The sequence below is a fragment of the Pyrgilauda ruficollis genome, unplaced genomic scaffold (genome assembly GCF_017590135.1).
Source record: "Pyrgilauda ruficollis isolate IOZ18807 unplaced genomic scaffold, ASM1759013v1 scaffold280, whole genome shotgun sequence".
Classification (NCBI taxonomy): Eukaryota; Metazoa; Chordata; class Aves; order Passeriformes; family Passeridae; genus Pyrgilauda; species Pyrgilauda ruficollis.
The window spans coordinates 63,338-83,879 of record NW_024524156.1 but is presented as its reverse complement, the minus strand read 5'-3'; the positions used below and the strand labels follow the sequence as shown (position 1 = coordinate 83,879).

The following is a 20,542-nucleotide window of genomic DNA, read 5'->3' as shown; positions in this document are numbered from 1 at the left end:
ACGCAGTGCCACCGGGGGGGGGCACGGGTTGCTGTTCCCGTGCTGGAGGGGGGGTCACAGCTGTCCCTGAGTCACAGCAACCCCCGAGTGTCACACGCAGCATCCCCCGGGACCCCCGAACCCCCTCAACAGCGAATCCACTGGGCACACTACTGGTCTTTACTGGTGCAGGGACATGACAGGAACGGGGTCGAACTCCCAGGAAATGGAGCCAAAAAGTCTCTGGCTGGGCTGGCACCCGTCCAGCACGGGGGGTGGGTGCTCTGAGACTCCCGGGAGGGGCTGCTGCCCCCCAGCACAGCAGATCCCTCGGAGAATCCAGGATCCAAGCGGGAACGGTCCCTGCACATCCCTGGCACCCCACACTCGGCCGGGGCTCCCTTTTGGGGTTACCCTGCTGGGGAGGGGGCTCACGAGCTCTCTGTGGCCCCCCCGAGCTCCAGCGCCCTCCGGGCCATCTCCAGGGCCCCCTCCCGGGTCTGGTTGCCCCCGATGAAGCCGCTGGCGTGGACGAAGACACAGCTGGGGATTCCGGCCAGCTCGGACAGCGCCTCGTCCCGGAGCCCCCGCCAGGCCTCGGGCAGGGGGAGCCTGGGGGGGACACGGGGCTTGAGAGTGACCCCGGCCCCGCGGGGGGGCGCGGGCAGGGCCAGGGGAGGGGTCTCACCGGCTCTGGAAGCTGTGGGGGGCTGCGGGGACGCTCTGCACCCGCCACTGCCCACCCCGGTCCGGGAACAGCACGAGCAGCAGCGGCCGGGGCAGGGCCAGCTCCTGCTCCAGCTGGAACAGGTGCTCCTTCCAGGGACAGCCGCCCTGCGACAGCTCCAGGACCTGCCCGCTGGCGTCCACCTGCGGGGGAGACACGCTGGGGACACGCTGGGGACACGGGGGGGGCTCCCGAAACCACCCTGGGCTCCGTGCCCCGAAACCTCCGAGTCCCTCCTGCAGGGCTGCCGGGGCCGTGCAGGATATGGGGTGCAGAGCCCCCCCGGGAGGTTTCTACCGAAGGGATTTGAGCTCCCCACGCCCGGTTCCCCCCCAGAATTCCAGATCACCTCGAGGCGGCGCCGCACGGCCTCTTCCACCAGCGCCCGCGCGGGCAGCCAGGCGCGGTGGTAGAAATCCAGGCGCTGCAGGAACTCACTGCCCACCAGCTCCATGGCCCTCCTGAACCCCGCCTGGGGACACGGGGGGCGGCAGGGGGTCAGCAGCGTCCCCAGGCAGGGTGTCTCCAAGCAGGGTGTCCCCAGGGCTGTCCCCACCTCGGTGTCCTGGTCGGGGTCGTTCCAGCGGGGGTTCAGGTGCCCCACGCGGGCGCTCAGGGTGGTGCTCAGGGCGTAGCGCGGCTCCCCCGCCGCCGGCGCGATCCCGTTGTCCATGGCATCGATCTCCTCCACGAAGTTCTCGTACATCTGGGCACGGTGGGGACAGAGCAGCAGTGAGGGGACAGCAGAGCAGAGCCTGGCTGGAAGCACAGCTGCCACAAACCGGTCTCCCCTTTCTCCACCGAGGACAAGCCTTGGGCAGAACCGTCACCGTGGCAGGGTGACAGACCCCCTGCCGCCCCTGTCACCTTGTCATAGAGCGCTGTGACCACGGGCCCGTCCTCGGGCTGCCCCAGGAGCCCCGCCAGGATCTGCGCCCCGAAGTGGCAATAGACGAGCCCGGCGCTGCTCAGCTTCGTGCTCCAGGGCTTGTCCGGCCGCAGGCTCCGCATGGACTCCGTGAAGGACCTGCGGGGCCACGCGGTCACCCCGGGCACCGCCGGGGACGCCGCTGTCCCCAGGGGGGTCTCACCTCTGGTGGTGGTCGTAGCGGTGCCGCCCCGGGTCGTACTCGCCCCCCACGTCCACGACAACGTCACAGCCGGCCAGGCGCTGCGGGTCCCGCGTCCGCACGATCTCCGCGTCCTGCAGGGGACACCGCGGTCAGGGTCCCCAGGGACACCGGGGACCCCCGGGAGCGGCTCCGGGTGACACCGGGGAGGGACCCTGAGAAGGGGGTGGGGGAGATAAGGATGACCCCCAGGTGGCATCGGGGACAGAACAGGGACCCCCAGGTGGGACCGGGGACCCCGAGAAAGGACTGGGGACACAAGGGTGGCCCCCAGGTGGCACCGGGGACAGAACAGGGACCCCCAGGTGGGACCGGGGACCCCGAGAAAGGACTGGGGACACAAGGGTGGCCCCCAGGTGGCACCGGGGTCAGAACAGGGACCCCAGGTGGCACCGGGGGCCCCAAGGAAGGACTGGGGACACAAGAGTGACTCTCAGGTGGCACCGGGGACAGCACAGGGACCCCAGGTGGCACCAGGGACAGAACAGGGACCCCGAGAAAGGACTGGGGACACAAGGGTGGCCCCCAGGTGGCACCGGCGACAGAAGAGCGGCCGCTGGGTGGGCTCAAGTGTCCCCACATGGGACCGCGAGAGGAGCGACCCGGAGGAAGACCCCGGGACCCGGCACCGCACGGTGCCCCCGTCCCGTTCATGCCCCGAGCCGGGCGCGCTGCCGGTGCCGCCGCAGGCGGGGCCGTACCCGGTAGCGGGGCAGGAGGCGCAGCAAGAAACACGCCAGCGCCTCGTCGCAGTGGAAGGTGCCGTCGTGGGTGCCGATGCGGGCGGCGGGCTCGGGGTGCGGCCGCTTGTGCCCGGTGCCGGTGCCGGTGGCGGCCATGACCACGAGCCGGGCGGCGCGCACGGCACCGCGCATGGCGGCGGTGAGGCCACGCCCCCAGACGGGCCACGCCCCCTCATCGTAAGCGCTTCCCGCCAAATTTGTCCCGCGCTTGCCCAGGATCGGCCCCGCCCCCTAGAGTGCGCACGCGCACTGGGCGGGATCAAGGCGCCAGTTCGGTGTGGCGGGTGCCCTCTGGCGGCCGGGACTGGGAACACGCGGGGCGGGATCGGGACAGAGGGACAGGGACACACGGACACCGCCGGGACTGACAGACACGGTCCTGCCCAGCCCCCGGGACACAGGGATGGACACACAGGGAGGGATGGACACACGGACACCGCCGGGACTGACAGACACGGTCCTGCCCAGCCCCCGGGACACAGGGATGGACACACAGGGAGGGATGGACACACGGACACCGCCGGGACTGACAGACACGGTCCTGCCCAGCCCCCGGGACACAGGGATGGACACACAGGGAGGGATGGACACACGGACACCGCCGGGACTGACAGACACGGTCCTGCCCAGCCCCCGGGACACAGGGATGGACACACAGGGATGGAGGGATGGACACACGAGCCTGGCACTGAGTTGATTTGCCCAAGCAGGAGTTTATTGGCCCGAGCCGGGGAGCCTCCGGACGCTGGGGACTCTCTGACCATTGCTCACGGCCCAGGGGGCTGTGATGGCTCTTCCCAGGGGTCTGGAGCCCCCCAGCTCTCAAATCCCCCTTCCCAGGGCTTGCTCTGGCCTGGAGCCGCCTCCAGACCATGGCAGGGGGAGGAAGCCAAGCTGGAGCTGGGGTCCCTGCCTCATCCCAGAAGTCATCACCCCATCCCGCAGAGGGGTCCAGCTCCAAAGTGGGGGTGTCTCCTGGAGCTGCCCCTGCTCCCCCATTCCCAGGGAGTGCAAACAAAGCTCATCCTGCTCTTCCCTTTGAGGGTCCAGGCCACCATTTCCCCTCTCAGGGCTTTCTCGGCTGCCTCTGGCTCACCCAGTGCGGCGGCAGCAGCACACGGGCTGTGTTGGAGCCGTGGGGACACCGCCCGTGGCCCCTCCTGGCCGGGATTTGGGGTGTCAGAGCCCACGGGTGCTGTGGGATTTCGGGGGGAGCAGAGCACGGCACCCACAGCAGCACCCTGGGTTCATCTCCGGGCACTTCCCCTTCCATACGATCAGAAAAAGAAGGGATTCGAGGCAAAACATGGGCGGAGGGCCGCACCAGCTGCGTGCCAGCCCCCAACCCCTGCCCGGGCTCCTCCGGCACAACCAGCCCGGCTTCTCCCCGCGCCGCGCTCCGCTTCCCGGCGGGGCAGAGAGCCCTCAGGAGATCTCGTTGCCGAACACCTCGAGCAGCAGCGGCGTGAGCTGCATGCTGTGCTGGGGCTGGAAGGACAGGCAGCGGTACTGCCGCGAGTGCTCCTCGTTCAGGCTGCGCAGGTCCGCCAGCTTCTGGATCATCTTGGCGTAGAGCAGGCGGCCGCCGGGCGCGGCGTGCCGGGCGCGGATGTAGCTCTGCAGCACCTCCGAGAGCCGCTCCTGCAGCGCCTCCACCCGCAGCGGCTCCCGCACGCCCGGCCGGTCTGCGCCGGGGGCAGGGCTCAGCGGGCATGCCCTCCTTTTGTGGGTTTGTAGGGCTTGGGGGCATTCCCTCCCTTTTGTGGGTTTGTAGGGTTTGGGGGCATGCCCTGCCTTTTCTGGGTTTGTAGGGTTTGGGGGCATGCCCTGCCTTTTCTGGGTTTGTAGGGTTTGGGGGCATGCCCTGCCTTTTCTGGGTTTGTAGGGTTTGGGGGCATGCCCTGCCTTTTCTGGGTTTGTAGGGTTTGGGGGCATGCCCTGCCTTTTCTGGGTTTGTAGGGTTTGGGGGCATGCCCTGCCTTTTCTGGGTTTGTAGGGTTTGGGGGCATGCCCTGCCTTTTCTGGGTTTGTAGGGTTTGGGGGCATGCCCTGCCTTTTCTGGGTTTGTAGGGTTTGGGGGGATTCCCTCCCGTTTGTGGGTTTGTAGGGTTTGGGGGCATGCGGAGCCTTTTGTGGGTTTGTAGGGTTTGGGAGCGTTCCCTCCCTTTTGTGGGTTTGTAGGGTTTGGGGGCATGCCCTGCCTTTTGTGGGTTTGTAGGGCTTGGGGGGATTCCCTCCCTTGTCTGGGTTTGTAGGGTTTGGGGGCATTCCCTCCCTTTTGTGGGTTTGTAGGGTTTGGGGGAATTCCCCTCCCTTTTGTCCCTTTTTAGGGTTTGGGGAGATTCCTTCCCTTTTGTGAGTTTTTAGGATTTGGGGTTTTTCCCTGCCCTTCTGTGGGTTTTTAGGGTTTGGGGTGGGTTTGTCCCTACCTGGGGACAGGATGCAGATAGCCATGAGCAGCACATGCTCCTCCTCGTGCAGGTTCAGCTTCTTCAGCCCCACCTGGAATTTCACCAGCGGCTCCAGCAGGTCCATGCTGTGCCCGGCTGCGGAGAGAATGGAGCCTCAGGGGGGCTCTGGAAAAGGCTCTTTTCCTCTGGAAGGGGGTCTTCCCCTTTGGAGGGGGATTTTTCCCTTTGGAAGGGGATTATCTTTCCTCTAGAAGGGGATTTTTTTCCTCTGGAAGGGGATTTTTCCAGACACATTGGGGTGGCACTGGAGACACTGAGGTGCCACTGCAGACCTTGAAGCACCACTTGTCACCCCCCAAACCCCCAGAATTTGAGGCAGGACCCAGCCCCATTCTCAGCACAAAGCCAGGCATGGAGAGAAGGCCCAAGAGGGGGAAAGTCAGGGAATTTTGGGGTTTGGGGCTGGGACTGCCTTACCCTGGGTGACATCGCTGACCCTGTACTTGAAGTCGCTGCTGCCGCAGGTCCAGGACATGTCCTCGAGGGTGAAGGACTCGTTGGAGCGCAGCATGATCACCTCCATGGCGCTGCACTTGAGCAGCACGATCTGGTCATCTACAGACAGCTCCCTGCAGGAGGATTTGTCCTCTGGATGGGGATCGGGAGCTCAGGGGACACAGGGGACACAGGGGACAGGAGCTGCCACCCCAGGGTGCTCACCAGGCCCTCAGCTGGGGCTCCCTCCCCATCAATTCCCAGTCCAGATTTTTTTTCAGGTGTGTTCTTGCCCCAAATCTTAGAATGAACAAAACCTGAGGCTCCTCCTCAGGAATTCCCGCTCTGGGTTTTTTTTTCAGGTGTGTTTTTGCCCCAAATCTTGGAATGAACGGAGCCTGAGGCCCCGCATCAGGAATTCCTGTTCCAGGGCTTTTTTCAGGTATGTTTTCACCCCAAATCTTGGAATGAACTTAGGCTGAGGCCCCTCCCGGGCCCCTCAGGTGCTCTGGGTGTCTCCCTGGTGGAATCTATGTGCGTTTTCCAGGGTATTGGAAAAAGGGGAGAGCCCCAGGGAGGGGGAGAGACAGAGAGCAGAGCTGGGAAGGGAACAGAGCTGAGCAGTGGCTGGGAAGGGCAGCACGGGATTCCCGGCAGCGGGAAACGCCGGATTTGGGATCCGCGGCCTCACCTGAATCCCGGGATCATCTTGGCAAAGCCGATCACCTTCTGGATGCTGTAGCTGACCAGGTCGGCCAGGTGTGGGAGCATGGAGAGCTGCGAGAACTCCAGGTTGACCGAGGAGCTCTCGTCCTGCTCCTCCCGCGGCGCCAGGCCGGGGAACGGCGGCGGCTCCGTGGGGTCTGCGCCAGGGAAACGCTCTGAGGAGGGAACCCCGCGGGGTCTGCGCCCCAGCCAGCCCCCCAAAGGCTCTGGAACTCTCTGAGGAGGGAACCCCGCGGGGTCTGCGCCCCAGCCAGCCCCCCAAAGGCTCTGGAACGCTCTGAGGAGGGAACCCCATGGGGTCTGCGCCTCAGAGCCCCCAGGAGCTGAACAAAGGCTCTGCAATGCCAAATCTGGGTGGAGGGGCTGCATTTCTGCCCCTGTGAGCCCTGGAGGGGTGAGGGGAGGGAATCTGGATGGTTTTGAGGCCACGTTCTCCACAGGGTGTTGGGGTTCAGGGCTGGTTTGGGATCCCAGTCTGGGAATGCGGGATGAGGAGGAAGAGGAGGAAGGCAGACCCTCGTGCCAGGGTTAATTTGGGCTCTGGCACAACCCTTCCCCACCCCTGGAATTTGGGGTTCGGGGTGGTTTGAGGAGTCACCTCCAGCCCAAGCTGAGTCCTGGGGTCCCTCCCTGGCTCCCAATCCCAGTTTGGGGCCTGGAGGAGCTGGGGCACACCTGGGAATGCGCTGAAGGCCTCGGAGCTGAAGAGATCCGAGGAATCCTCCAAGGACAGGTCCTGGGTGAGGAGGGACGAGGATTTTGTGGCCCCTCTGCTGCTGGGGTGGCTCCTCACAGGGGGCTGTGGGGGAAAACAGAGAAAACTCCTTGGGGAACGGGGCTGGCAGAGGGGTCTGTGGGTTTTGCAGGGGGAGTTTGAGGGATAAAAGAGATTTTTGGGGTCAGTACCCGAAATTTGGTGAAGTCAGCGTAGGTGGGGTCGTAGGTTTTGCGATGGGCCTCGAGCAGGATGTCGATGACTTTCTGCTGCTCCTCTGAGAGTTTGGGCTTGAGGCTTTCCCTCAGCGCTTCCTCCTCCTTCCTCTTCAGGATCATCTCCCGCTTCCTCTGCACCTCCTCGTCCGTAAGGATGACTGGCAGAGAAAAATTCCAGGGGCGGAATTAGGGATTGGAACCCTGGAAAATCGCTTGTGCCACCTGGAAAACCCCTTTTTTTCCCTACAACATTTTGGCCCTGGTTTCCTGCTGTGCCCAGGAGGTTTCTGGTGCTTTTTTTTTTTTTTCCTGAGGCTCGGGGGGCACCGAGGCCGTGCCAGCCCTGCCCGCTCTGCTCCCTCCCTGTTTGCTCGGCATTCTCAAATCCCGTAACCCTCGGCTCCCAGCTGCCACCAGGGGTGTCCAGCGCTGCTTCAGGGCAGTTTTAATCTGATTTTTAAGGTCAAGGCACAGCCAAAGCTCCCCCGCCCTCAGGGTTGGGGATTTATGGCTTTTATTGGGGTGGCGGCGCTCGGCAGCGGCCAAAGGTTGGGCTCCACGCAAGGCTGGGCCTGTTTGTTCAGGGAAAAGGAGCAGCTGGGGACAATTTGGGCTGAAATCTTCACGTTTTTATCAACCACTCCAAGCCCTGAGCAGCCTCAGAGGGGCTGGAAGGGACAAAGGCACCGGGAAGCTGCAGAAGTCTCTGGGGTCACAACAGAGCCCCCTGAAAGCAGGAGTTCCCTTTGCTCAGCCCTTTCCCCGGGGACTGGACACCCCCAGGGGCTGTTTCCGAATTCCCTGGTGTGCTGGGAGAGTCAAGGTGGAATTTGGGGCGAGAGGTCAGCGGGAGGAGCTCGAGCCGCGGAGGCCTCGGCCTCGCCTGCTCCCTCGGCCCAGGGCGATTTTCCGTTCTCCATTTCCCATTCCCCAGCCTTGCACAACCTCAGAGGGGCCTGGGACACCTCAGGAGCGGCCAAAAGGTCGCTCCCACCTCCGCCATCGGGGAGGAAAACCAGGATTTTGCCATTTCCCCTCCCCAGTTTTTAATCACAAAAAGCATCAGATCCACACGGGCTCGGCCTGCGCTGGGTCCCTGAGGCTGCACAAAGAGCAGGAGCTGTTAAAAATCCGTGGAGAAGGATTTTTGGGGATTATTGGGGAAGGATCCAAGGGAGCCCCAACATCCCTGAGGGACAGACCCCTCCCTCAGCTCCAGGCAGCTGGAAGAAGGCAGGGAAGGGGTAATCCCACATTTTCTGGCTGCCCAGCAGGTAGGAAAGGATTTCCCAGGCCATTGTGCAAGGGGAGAAAGCAGCGAGGAGGGGACACAGGAGAATTCCCAAATGCCAAGGCCTGGAGGGGTTTTCTCTGCCCTGTTTGTCCCCAGACAGGCAGAAACCCACAAATGTTTGCTGGAAATGCCACGTGGTGACCTGGGCTGCCAGGGCCTGGCATGGGGCTGGGAGAGTTGGGGTCACCAAACCCGGCTCCTCCTGGCCCAAACTGGGACTGCCAGCCAGGGAGAGACCCCAAACCCCAAATTCCAGAGGTGAGGAAGAGCCCAAATTAACCCCGGCTCGAGGGTCTGCCCTGCTCCTCTTCCTCCTCTTCCTCCCTACCCCACATTCCCAGCCCTGAATCCCAATACCCTGTGGAAAACAAGGCCTCAAAACCTTCCTGATTCTCTTCTTCCACCTAAAAATAACCCCAACCCTTCGTCCTCCCTCGTTTTTCCAGCGACAAAGTCCATTTTTAGCTATTTTTAGCCTGTCTGGGTCAGTTTTGGTTAATGCAGGCAGGATTTGCTAACGGGGCTGTTTACACGTTAACTCCTGCGGGGAAAACGTGGAGAAAACCTGGAGAAAACCCCCTGGAATTGCTGCCCAGCAACTTGCCAGCCCTTCCTGGGTAATTAATTGGCTGCTGGTACAAATTAAAGCACTTCCCTCATTAGGGGCTCCTCAAAAACCAGCGACAGCTCCCCAAAATTTGGGGACAGCCAGAGCGGGGTGTGGCCTTTTCCTCCCTCATCAACCTGCCAATCCCAGAGAATAAAATCCAGAGATTCCCATCAGGATCATTGGAAATATAAGCATTTTCTTTCCCCACAAACACTCCAAATTCTGATTTTCTGGAGGCCCTGGGGTGGCATCAGGCTCTGTTTGTGCCCTGTTTAGCACATCAGGGAAAGGGCCCTGCCTCCATATCCCGAATTCCCAGCTCCATGGACACCCTGGCCACAATCTCCCAGCAGAAAATGGTTGGGGCTCTCCAGGAGCACCCAGCTCCTCCCCAGCACCTCAAACACATTTTATTTTTAAAAGCCACTTATCTCTAAATACACTCGGAGAAAACAAACATTTGGGCCACATTTGTGTGTTTGGACTGGGCTTAAAAACCGCTTTAATTCCCTCTGCTGTTGACTTAAGTCCCTGCTTTATCCCACATGGAAAAAAGGGTCAGGAAAAAAAAAATCCCAGAGGGAGAAGAGGAAAACCCAACCTGGCTCCATGAGGATGGGGAAGCTCATCCAGCTCTCCCCGTGGAGCACGGAAAATGCTGGAAAAGAGGATTTTCAGAGCCAGTGGGAGCCACGGAGCTCCAAAACCAGGAGAATCCGTGAGAACACAATTCCAGGGCGGGAAGGAATCATTAAACCAGCTCCTCTCAATCATTACCGCTGCTTCCCCTGCCCTTTGCATCCCCCGGGGAGGTTCCTGCTGGCAGCCCTGGCAGCAGGGAGGTGGCAGGGAGCAGAGCCAGGGTGACTCCCAGCATGGGGACACTCACACTCCTTCATCATGCCGATGTCCAGGCAGCGCTTGAGCCGGCAGGCCTGGCAGTGCCGCCGGTTGTCCTTGGTGATGTGGCAGTCCCCGCTGAAGGGACAGGTGAACATGGCCTTCCTCTTCATGCTCCTCCTGGAAAAGGGCAGGGAAAAGGGCAGAACCCTTTCTGGGCTCCATTCCTGCTGTTTTGGCTGGTGCTGCAGGCATCAGTTGGGTTGGGAGCTTCAGGCACTGCTGGAAAAGGAAAATTTCCCCCAGGGAAACATCCAAGGGGTTTATCCCAAAATGGTTTGGGGAAAATGACCTTAAACCCAGCTTGATCCCCTTCCACTAAACCAGGCTGCTCTAAGCCCAGCCCAGCCCGCTGGGTTTAAGGTTTTTGGGTCTAAACAGGGGCCAGGAGGGTGGAAGGATTGCAGGATTGCAGAGAAACCCCCCGGCAGCAAAATAAACCCGAGCTGGGGCCATGTGGTTTAAACCGAGCCGCCCTAAGCCCGGCTTTGCTGGCAGAACTGGCCCGAGCACATTTTGGGTGTGCAGGGAGAGGAATTCTCGCTGCAGGACACAGAGAAAGGAGCCTGAAAATGACAACCCTGAGCTGCAGCGAAACCACAGCGCGGGACGGGAACGCGGAGCCACCGGGACAAAGGGTCAGAGCCAAAATAACCCAGGGAAAAAGGGTCAGAGCCTGCCAGCACCAAGGGGCAGAGCCAAAACCTTCCAAGGAATAACGGCCAGAGCCAGAATTTCCAAGGAAAAAGGGTCAGAACCTTCCAGGATAAAAGGTCAGAGCCAAAATCTTCCTGGGATAAAGGCTCGGAGCCAAAATATCCCAAGGACAAAGGGTCAAGGCCAGAAACTTCCAAGGAAAAACAAGCAGAATCTTCCCAGGACAAGGTGTCAGAGGCAGAATTTCCCAGGAAAAAGGTGGTGGATGGGATATTGGGAAGAAATTCCTCCCTATGAGGCCCTGGAATAGAATTCCCAGAAAAGCTGTGGCTGCCCCATCCCTGGAAGTGCCCAAGGCCAATACTCAGATAAAAAAATGGGTAAAAAAATACCAAAACTGGGTAAAAAGAAAATTAAGTAGGGGCAAAATATGTCAAATACGGGTCAAAGTTACAAATATGGGTAATAAAATAAAATATTTCATAAAATATAAAGTAAAATATTTAAAATGGGTAAAAGAATCAAATCTGGGTAAAAATCTTCAAGATTTCCTCCGGCTGCAGCCCCAGGAATTAAAAGCTGCTTTTAGAAAGGGAGATGTAAATAAAGTGGCTGCACTCTGCCTTTTCCTGCTGGGAATTTGGGATTTTGGGAATTCATCCCAGAAAAATGGATGGCAGGGCCTTGTTTCTCCCCCATTCCTCCAAAACCTTTGGAACTTTGCTGCTCCCAAAGGGGAAACACAAACCCAGCACTTGGAATTCAGCCCTGGACACCCCAAAAATCCCCAACTTTGGTGCACAAAAAGCTTCTTTTTTCCACAAAAACCCAAGGAAAGGCCGGGAATGCACAAACAACGAGGCCTTGGAGCAGGGAAAAACATTCCCGGGGCTCGGGACAGGCCAAAATTCCAGGTTTGGAATGAAAATTGCAGCTTGGGTGGCTCTGGAGGCTCCCAGGGTGACACCGGAGCCGGGCTGGGCTGGAATTCCACGGAAACCTTCCCGAGCCACCCATTCCCAGGCAGATTTGGGATCCCAGGGGCTAAAAATAGAGGATTGCAAGCCTCATTCCCAGCCTGGAATGAGGGATTTGTGCTGGGAGGTGGGGAGGGCTCCAGGGGGACGGGGACAGAATTCCCAGGGTGACCCAGAATTCCCAGGGGGGACAGCAGAATTCCCTGGAAATACTGGATTTTGGGAAGAGCTGCTCCAGAGCATCCCCTGCCTTTCCTCATCCCCCAGTCCCAAGAGTTTTTTGAGGGTTTAGGGCTTTTTGGCTGGGGAAAAATCCCAATTTGTGACCCCAGGGGAGTTTTCCCACACTCCCCCCTTTTCCTGGAGCACTGCAAGGCTCCCAGACCCATGAAAAACCCTGAAAAAAACAGGGAAAAAACCCCATCCCACAAAATAAATCAACTATTTCCCCCCCTTTAAACCATGGGAATGCAGCACCACCCGGAATTCCGGGCCTGTTTCAGGACCCCATTGGGATTCCCGGGGTGTTTTTTTGGGATGGGGCATTCCCAGAGGATTCTCCTTGGGATTCCTGGGGTGATTTTTTTTGAGATGGGGCATTCCCAGAGGATTCTCCTTGGGATTCCCGGGGTGATTTTTTTTGGGATGGGGCATTCCCAGAGGATTCTCCTTGGGATTCCCGAGGTGTTTTTTTGGGATGGGGCATTCCCAGAGGATTCCCCTTGGGATTCCCGGGGTCCTTTTTGGGATGGGGCATTCCCAGAGGATTCTCCTTGGGATTCCCGAGGTGTTTTTTTGGGATGGGGCATTCCCAGAGGATTCCCCTTGGGATTCCCGGGGTTCTTTTTGGGATGGGGCATTCCCAGCCCACCTGAAGAAGCCCTTGCAGCCCTCGCAGGTCATGGCGTTGAAGTGGAAGCCGGTGGCCCTGTCCCCGCAGACCCCGCAGACCCTGGGCACGTTCCGCTCACAATCCCCGGCAGGATCGGCCACAGAGGTGCTGGAAGCGCCCGGCTCCATGGCTGGGAGGGCAAGAATTGGGATTTGTCACAGCTTTTCTTCTAATTCCACCTGGTCGGGGGAAAAATCGGGAGTTTAGTGCTAAAGTTACCCCTAAAATTCAGGATTTTTCCTTGGATTCCCCCTGATTTGGGCAAGGGATTTTTATTCCCATTGGCTGTGGGCATTAAAACCACCCAAAAGAAAAAAAAGCGATTTTTGGGATTCTGGAATGCTGGGAAAGCTCTGGGATTGGGAGAGGCTCAATTAACGCCTCGCTAATGAGGCAAAACAACCCCAAGGCTCCTTAAAAATTCCCGGTGCCTCTGGAATGTTTTCCTCTAAAAAAAGAGGGAAAAAAAGTGCTTTTTTTTCCCATTCCAAACCCGCCCATTCCCAAATTCCGGCTGCACCTTTAAATCCGTTAAATCCCATTAAACTCCCAATTAAATAATTCCCTCTGCTTTGGGGCTGTTTTCCAGGGATTCCTGAGGGGGATTTTGGGCCAAGATCTGGATTTTGGGGCTTTCCCTGGGACAGCATTCCCAGCTCTCCTCTGCCACCATTCCCAGGCCTGGATTTTCACCTTCATTCATTTAATTCCTTTGGAATTCTGTTTTCATTTGGATTTTCCCAGCCGGGCCTCGGGGTTGGGGCTGGGCTGGAGGATCCCTGGGGATCCCCTCCCGTGTTTGGTGAAGATCCCACAGAATTCCCAAACAAAGAATTCCCAAAACCCCATGGGAGCTGCTGCACTGGGGCATTCCAGAGGAATAAAAATCCACGTAAAAACCGGGAGAGGGAAGGGGTGAAAGTTTCCCAACGGAATCAGAGCAAAGAGCAGGGACAGATCCAACGCCCCGGGAATTCCAGCTGGGAAAAACGAGCCTGGCAACTCCGGAGCTCCCGGCCCTGGCACGGGAGGGAACTCTGGGATCAGCAATTTGGGATCCACAAATCCTGGTTTTCTCTCTAGCCCATAAAAAATCGGGAATATTCCAGGTTAAACCCTTGGATTGCCATTCCCTGGACTCCAAACATATCCCACTGCTCCTTCTAAACAGGAAAACCCAACTGAGCCGAGCTTTCACCGGGATTTTACCCCCAAAAAAGATCCCTCCAGCACCACTGTGGTCATTCCATGGAGAAGCTTTCCCTCTTTTCCAAGGAAAAACTCAAAAAAAATTCAGGAATGGGAATTTTTCCCACAGAATCTTCCCTGATGTCCCCCAAACCCTTCCTGGATTTCCTCCTCCTGCCCCAAATCCTTCCCTGTGCTCCTTTATTTCCTAATCCCTAATTCCAGGCTGTCCAAGGAATCCTTCCTCTCATATCCCAAACAAAATCCAGGGGAGGCCGACAGGCAGAAGCTGCCCCTGCTTGTAGGAAATTCCAGAACTCCTCCGGAGCTTCTCCCTGGATTTCGAAATATTCCCAAACAGGTTCTTGCTCTGTCACCCTTGGGAGAGAGAAAACCACCCCGGGAAAACGCAGTTCTCAGGAATTTTCAACATGGATTTTTTATTCTTTACCGTCTCCAGCCTCCCTTGGGGCTTTTTTTTTTTTTTTGCTCCAGAGGGAGGAGAATTCCAGCAAAATTCCAGCAAAATGCTCCTGAAATCTGCCCCCCCACCTCGCCCCCCCCCCCCCCCCCAAAAAAAAAAAAAAGGACTGAGGAGAGGAGCTGGAATTCCAACCTTAAATCCCGGGATTGGAGCAAGGATTATCTGAAGTTGCTGGGACAGGACCCCTGGGAAGGTTTAGGGTGGATTTTCGGGGAAAATTCCTCATCCAAAGGGTGGAAAAGCTTCCCAGGGAACGGGCAGGGCCTGGAGGCTGCCCAGCCCAAGGAATTTTTGCAAAATTCTCGTGGATATTTGGGATTTTTGTGTCCAGTGGAGGGCCAGGAGTTGGAGTGGATGATCCCAGCTTGGGATTTTCCAGGATTCCAAGGAAGAGTCCGGAATCCACGGCCTTGGGATCCCACGTGGGGTTGGGGCCTTTTCAGGAATGGAACGGCCCCAAAATCCCAATTTTTGTGCCCTGTCCCAGGCAGGGGGTCAGGTCAGGATGGGGGCCACCCTGGGCAGCAGCAGGACACAAATCCAGGTTTTTTCCCGTGGAATTCTTGCAGTGTCCCAGCCCCTCAGGAAGGGATGGCAGAGCCCAGGACTCCCTCAGGCACAGGAATTGCACCAAGATGCCAGGAGGAAATGGGAAAAGACCCCAAAATTCCAGAAAAACTGCACTGGGAAGGGCTCTCCCTATGGAAAAATTCCCAAAGCAGAGGTGGGAGGGCAGCACCAGCCCCAGACTGTGGAATAAAATCCTCTTTTTGTGCTGGAAACAGCTCCAGAAGAGCCCTGGGAAGGTGTGGAGCCACACAGGCGATTCCCAGCTGTGACAATTCCCAGGAAATCTGGGATTTGCTGTCCCCTCCCAGGTGAGCCCGAGGCCAGGGGGCACATCCTGGTCTAAAAATAGAGCTGGGCCTTGTCAGGCTCAGGAGCAGGGGATTTGTGGAGACGGGAGGGATATTTGGGAGGAGGAATGGATTTTAGGGAGCTCTCTGGGACAGGGGAGCCCAAATCTCTGTCCCTTCCCTGGGATGTGCCTGGAAAAAAAGGGAATTTTCACAGAAGGTCCCCCCTTGGAGCTGGAAAAGGAGCCTTTAGAGGCCCCACATCTCAGTCCATTCCCTTCCCTGGGATGTGCCTGGAAAAGGGAATTCTCACTGCCCAAAAGCTCCTCTTGCCCAAGGAGGGAAGAGGAGGAGGAGGAGGGGGAATGATGCAGCAGCCGGAGCTGTTGCAGCTGGAATTGGGAAATTGGAGCAGCAGCCACGCCTGGGGCATGGAGAAGGTGGGAAAACCCTGGGGAAACGGCTCAAACTTTTCCAGAGAAAAACGAGGAAGGTTTCGTGTGCCAAAAATCCCCTTTTCCACCCAGTTTGCCCCTGGGAAGCAGGAACTCGGGAATGGCTCCAGGCAAGGAGATCCTGGAGTAGCTCCTGGGATTCCAGGGAAGGAGGAAACGCCTCTGGATGCCCGGATAAAAAAATTCCAGGTGTTGTTTTCCACCCTTTTCCGTTTATTAGCAAGGAAAAAGGGCGAGGGTTGAGCTGATAAGGGCCGAGATAAGAGAAAAGGGCCCGAGGAGGAGCTGAGTCAGCAGAGGCTGCAGATGAAGTGGCAGCGCCGGGGACATCCTGGCAGTGCCACCCCGGCACATTTTTGTGCCATTCACACCTCGGTTTAATCTTCATTTCCCTGGATTTTTGCTCCCCTTGCTTTCCCCATGTTTTCCCTGGATTTTTGCTCCTCTCTCCCCTCACGTTCCCCATCATCTGCCTGAATTTATTTTATTTTTAATTCCCAGAACCATTTCCATTCCTATTCCTCTCCCTTTTAGGCTCCTATTTCCATCCCAGCCCACCTCCTACCGGGATTTTCCCTCTCCCCATCCCTGACAATTCCAGAATTTCCCCTCAGGGAGCTGGGGCTAGGCTGGCTCTGCTTTGGCTCGGCCACAAGAAGTTAAAAATTATTCTCTGGAGCAGGATTAGCTATTACATGGGGAAAAAACACCTGGATTTTCCATTTATTCCTCCCTAAACACAGCAGGATTCAGGGAAACAAACCCCAGCCATGACCCCAGGCATGTTTTTGCCTGGGAAAAGTCTGATTTTTGGGATTTTGGTTATTGCTAGGACATCTCAGTCCTGATCTGGTCACGCCCTGGAGATCTGGGGCAGACATCTCCTATCATCCTCATCATCATCTGCATCATCATATCCCCGATTTTCCTTGCTCCAGGACTCCAGAGGGAACCCAATCTCACCCTGGCATTTTTTCCTCTTTATTTCCACCAGGTCCAGCCCAACACGGGGGCTTTTTAAACTTTATTTAACTTTATTTATGCCATTTTCGCTCCCCTTGGTTTCCCCATATTTCCCAGGATTTCTCTCCATTCACCCTTGGGTTTAATTTTAATTTCCCTGGATTTTTCTCCCCTTACTGCCCGTTTTTTGTGGATTCAATCTTAATGTCCTGGCATTCTTGCTCCCCTTGATTTCCGCATAATTTCCCTGGGTTTTCTCTTCCTTTTCCCTGGGTTTAAACCCCAATTTCCCGGGATTTTTGCCCCGCTCACACCTTGCTTTCCCCATCACCTCCCTGGATTTTTGCTCCCCTTGCTTTCCCGGGATTTTCCCTCGCTCTTGCCTGGGTTTAACCGCAATTTCCCGGGATTTTCGTGTCCCGCCGCGGCCGCGGCTCCTTCCCCAGCCGGAGGAAGATGAGTCACGGGCGGCTCCGGGGGAGGAGGAGACGCCGCAAAAACGTCGCTTCTCCCGAAAACCTCTTTCCGAGAAAAAAAAAAACCACCCAACTTTTCTCAGAGCTCCAGCCTTGAAAAGGAGAGGAAGGAGCGGCTCAGCCGCCTCTGCCGACCCCAAACCACCCCAAAAACTCTTCTGGGATGCCCGGGGGAGATCCCTCAATTCCTGGCGCTTAAAAATCCCCCCGTACCTTGATTTTCCTGCGGCTGGCACGGCTCGGGATCCTCCAAAATATGGGCAGGCACTGGGGAATTAAGAAGTAAGGTGATTAATGCCGTGCCGGGGGGCTCAGTCCCCCAAAAAACCCGCACTGGGACCTTGAACGTGGGTTTAAATGGGCGCTTAATCTTGAGAGCAGGCAGAAACCCCAAAATTAACCTTACAGGAAACGCTAAAATCACCTTACAGGAAACCCTAAATTCACATTGACACCCCCACGGCGCCCAGGAATTTCCCGATTTCGAAGGCCCCCAAAAAGGGGGAGCCCCAGAAGGGAGGAGGACAGCGGTGCCTTTCCAGGATGTGGGGACACCCCGGAACACCCCAAAACTCCCCGATTTCTAGGGCTGACGCCGGACAGTCCCTAAGCCCCCTAAAACCAGGAGCCACCCCCAGAACGGGACGGGGACACCCCAGCCCTAAGGGGGATCCGAATTTCGGCAGGGAAAGCCCCGAGAGCCCCCAGCTTCGGGTGCCGCGGGGAGTCAGGGGGTCCCACGGCGGACCCCGACCCCTCCCAGGGCAGCGGGGGGGTCAGACACACACGGGACCCCCAAAACAGCCCGGGAACAGCGCGAGGGGAAACCAGGAAGCACCGGGGACTCCGGCCGGCCCGTGCCGCTGCTGCCGGCGGGGACAGCCCGGGAGCCGGGGAGCACCCGGTCACCGCCGGGGCCCCGGCAGCTGGGGAGCACCCGGTCACCGCCGGGGCCCCCCACCGCGCCCGCACCACCAGCAGCCGCCCCCGGTTCGCCCGCAGCGGCCCCCCCCGGGTCCCGGGGAGCGCCGGAGTCACGGCAGGGGCGGCGGGCGCTGGGAAGGGCTGCGCTTGGCAGCCCGGGACCTGAGCCCCAGTGTTCCCCTGCCCGGTACTCCCGCCCCGGTGTTCCCCTGCCCGGTACCTGGACCCCGCTGAACCACTGTCCGGTACCTGAGCCCCGGTGTCCCCTGCCCAGTACCTGAGCCCCGGTCTCGGTGTCCCCTGCCCGGTACCTGAGCCCTGGCCCCCGTGTCCCCCTGCCCGGTATCCCCGTGCCCGGTACCGGAACCCTGGCCCTGGCACTTGCTCTGGTGCTCCCCTGCCCGGTACCTGAGCGGTGTCCCCGGTACCTGGGTCCCAGCCCCGCTGCCGCCCCCGCCCCACCCGCTGCCGCCTTTTGACGGGAACCGGCGCCTCCGGCCCCGCCCCCTCCGCTCCTCGCCCCGCCCCTGCCTGCGCGGCACCGCCTTGGCCCCGCCCTCACGAGCCATATAAGGCCAGAGGTGGGCGCGGTCACGACGAAGGGGGCGTGGCGGAATTGCACGTGGTCCCCCGGTAGCGCGGGGGCTTCCCCGGAGGGCTCCGGACCCCGCTGCCCACCCGACCCCTCTCCCTCACCGTCAGCGCCCAGCTGGGCACGGGACCCTTGGGGGGCTGGCACCCCTCCCAAGAGCCCGGTGAGCTCGGGCAGCCGATCCAGCTCCCCGTGAGTGCCCGGTGCTGTACCGGGACAGAACAAACGGCACCGGTAGCAGAGTGCCACCCCCAGCGCTCCTGGCTCTTTGCAGGCTCCAGCTGCTCCCGCTGTCCCCACAGACCCCGAGGGTGACGCGAGCCTGGGGACCCGCCTGGGTTTGGCTGCTCCTGAAGAATCTGAGAGTATTTGGGACAGAGCAAGAACCGACATTGACCATCCAAAATCTCCCTTATCGGTGACTTGGAATGTGGGATTTTGGACAGAGTCAGCTCAACCCAACCCAAAGGCGTTCCATTGCCTGCGCACGCTGCACCCCCAGTCTAAAAAATCGGGATATTCGGCAATTTTCCCCTTCCCATCCTCAAATCCCCACCCGGGTGCAGCCACCTGCAGCACCGAATAAAGCAGCGAGAGGAGCTCCCAGAGAAGCCCTGCTGCTGCTCCCAGGGTTTATCGGGTGTCCCCTAAACCCAAAATCCGGGAGCAAACGAGCCCCCGGCACAGCAGAGCCCCCGCAGCCGCGGGCACCGGGTTCAGCCACCGCGGTTTGCGTGGGGAAAACGCTTCGAAATCGCCTTTAAATTGATTTAATGAGGCCGAGGAGGGGAAAACAACGTCTGGGAAGAAATGAGAGCTCATCAGAGGCAATTTTGTGGCGCGGGAGGATTTCGGGAGGGTGGGAGTGGTGGAAGCTGCTCATCCCCATCCTGGTGCTTTTGGGATCGCAGCACTTTCCATGCCAAAAAAATGTCCCAAAATCTCCCAAGGCTTTTCCCCACTGACACGGCCACGTACCAGACCGGCGGGACGCATTTTCCATACAAATTTTTGCCTTTTTCCCACCGGGAATTTGTGCCCCCGAGCTCTGGGGAAGTTTGTGGCCGAAGAGGGTTTGAATTCCCTCCCTCTCTCCTGATTCCCTGCTGCTTTCCTGCCCTCGACCCACCCGGTACGAGGGGTTTGGGGCCAAATCCCGGCTCTGCTCCGCATCCCCGGGACAGCCGGCACGGGCAGGATTCCGGAGGATTTCATTCCTGCACGGAATTTCATTCCTGCCTGGAAATTCCAGGCGCTGTGAGCGGTTTTTGTGCTCCTCCAGCCTGGAAAAAGGGGTCGGCGGGGCTGGGAGAGGAGGAGGAGGAGGATGGCCCGGGGATGCGGAGCGGCAGAAACTGTGATCCCCAGATCTTCATGGAATGGTTTGGGCTTGGAAGGGACCTTAAGGATCGTCATTGCCACCGCCGGAATTGTCCCTGCACGGGGCTTGGAGCCACCTGGGAGGGACAAACGGGGCAGGATGAGCTCCAAGGTCCCTCCCCAAAAATCCTATGGTTCCACGATCTCGTTCCAGGGCTCAGAAATCCCTGATGGACGCACGGAAAAGAGGGGAAAGCCCCAATCCGACATTTCCCTGTCCTTGGAGCAGCGCTCCCTCATCCTGGAGGATGGGTCCGGACTCGGCCCATCCCGGGAGAGCGGAGATTTCCCGGGAAGCGCTTCCACAATCCCGCCTGCTGGCTGGAAAAGGGCCTTTCCCCCCTTCCGTCTGTTCTCGCTGGGTTTGGGGGCAGAAAAAACTCGGTAAAAAACCCGGGATCCAACCCAGGACGCGGCAGGAGCCGAGGGGAGGCTGCGGGGGGAATTTTGGGTTCTTTCTCTGCTCTGGGAATTCTCTGCGGGGTCGAGCTCATCCCGCAGCGCATCCCGAGGGGCTGGCAGGGATTTCTCCTTTCCCAATCCCTCTCCCTTCTCCTTTTCCAGCCCTTTATGCCACAGCCCCCGGGAGGGCGCAGGAAGGAAGGAGAGCCGCGAATTCTCCCCCCGCCTGAAATTTCGCTCCTGGGAAGGAGAGGAGAAATGATCCATAAAATTTCCATGGGATAAGTCTTCCGCGGCCGGGCGGGCGCTGCCTCTGGAGCTCGCAAAATATTTTAACTTTGCCTTGA

General features: G+C 58.9%; 2 protein-coding genes across 2 annotated transcripts; both read right to left on the bottom strand.

Annotated features, from left to right (window-relative positions):
* Positions 1-142: 142 nt before the first annotated feature.
* Positions 143-2,722, bottom strand: MYG1 (MYG1 exonuclease). The gene is made up of 7 exons (XM_041472165.1): positions 2,538-2,722; positions 1,798-1,910; positions 1,574-1,733; positions 1,263-1,412; positions 1,056-1,178; positions 668-849; positions 143-591 (listed from the first exon to the last, which is right to left on the bottom strand). The coding sequence occupies exons 1-7, from the start codon at positions 2,709-2,711 to the stop codon at positions 411-413; spliced, it is 1,083 nt and encodes a 360-aa protein (XP_041328099.1). The 5' UTR covers positions 2,712-2,722; the 3' UTR covers positions 143-410.
* Positions 2,723-3,293: 571 nt separating this feature from the next.
* VDR (vitamin D receptor) lies at positions 3,294-18,276 on the bottom strand. The gene is made up of 10 exons (XM_041472164.1): positions 18,250-18,276; positions 17,111-17,164; positions 12,454-12,653; positions 9,938-10,068; positions 7,118-7,302; positions 6,887-7,010; positions 6,177-6,348; positions 5,468-5,619; positions 5,009-5,125; positions 3,294-4,264 (listed from the first exon to the last, which is right to left on the bottom strand). Exons 3-10 carry the CDS (start codon positions 12,600-12,602, stop codon positions 4,005-4,007), a joined length of 1,290 nt encoding a protein of 429 aa, XP_041328098.1. The 5' UTR covers positions 12,603-12,653; positions 17,111-17,164; positions 18,250-18,276; the 3' UTR covers positions 3,294-4,004.
* Between the last annotated feature and the right edge of the window lie 2,266 nt (positions 18,277-20,542).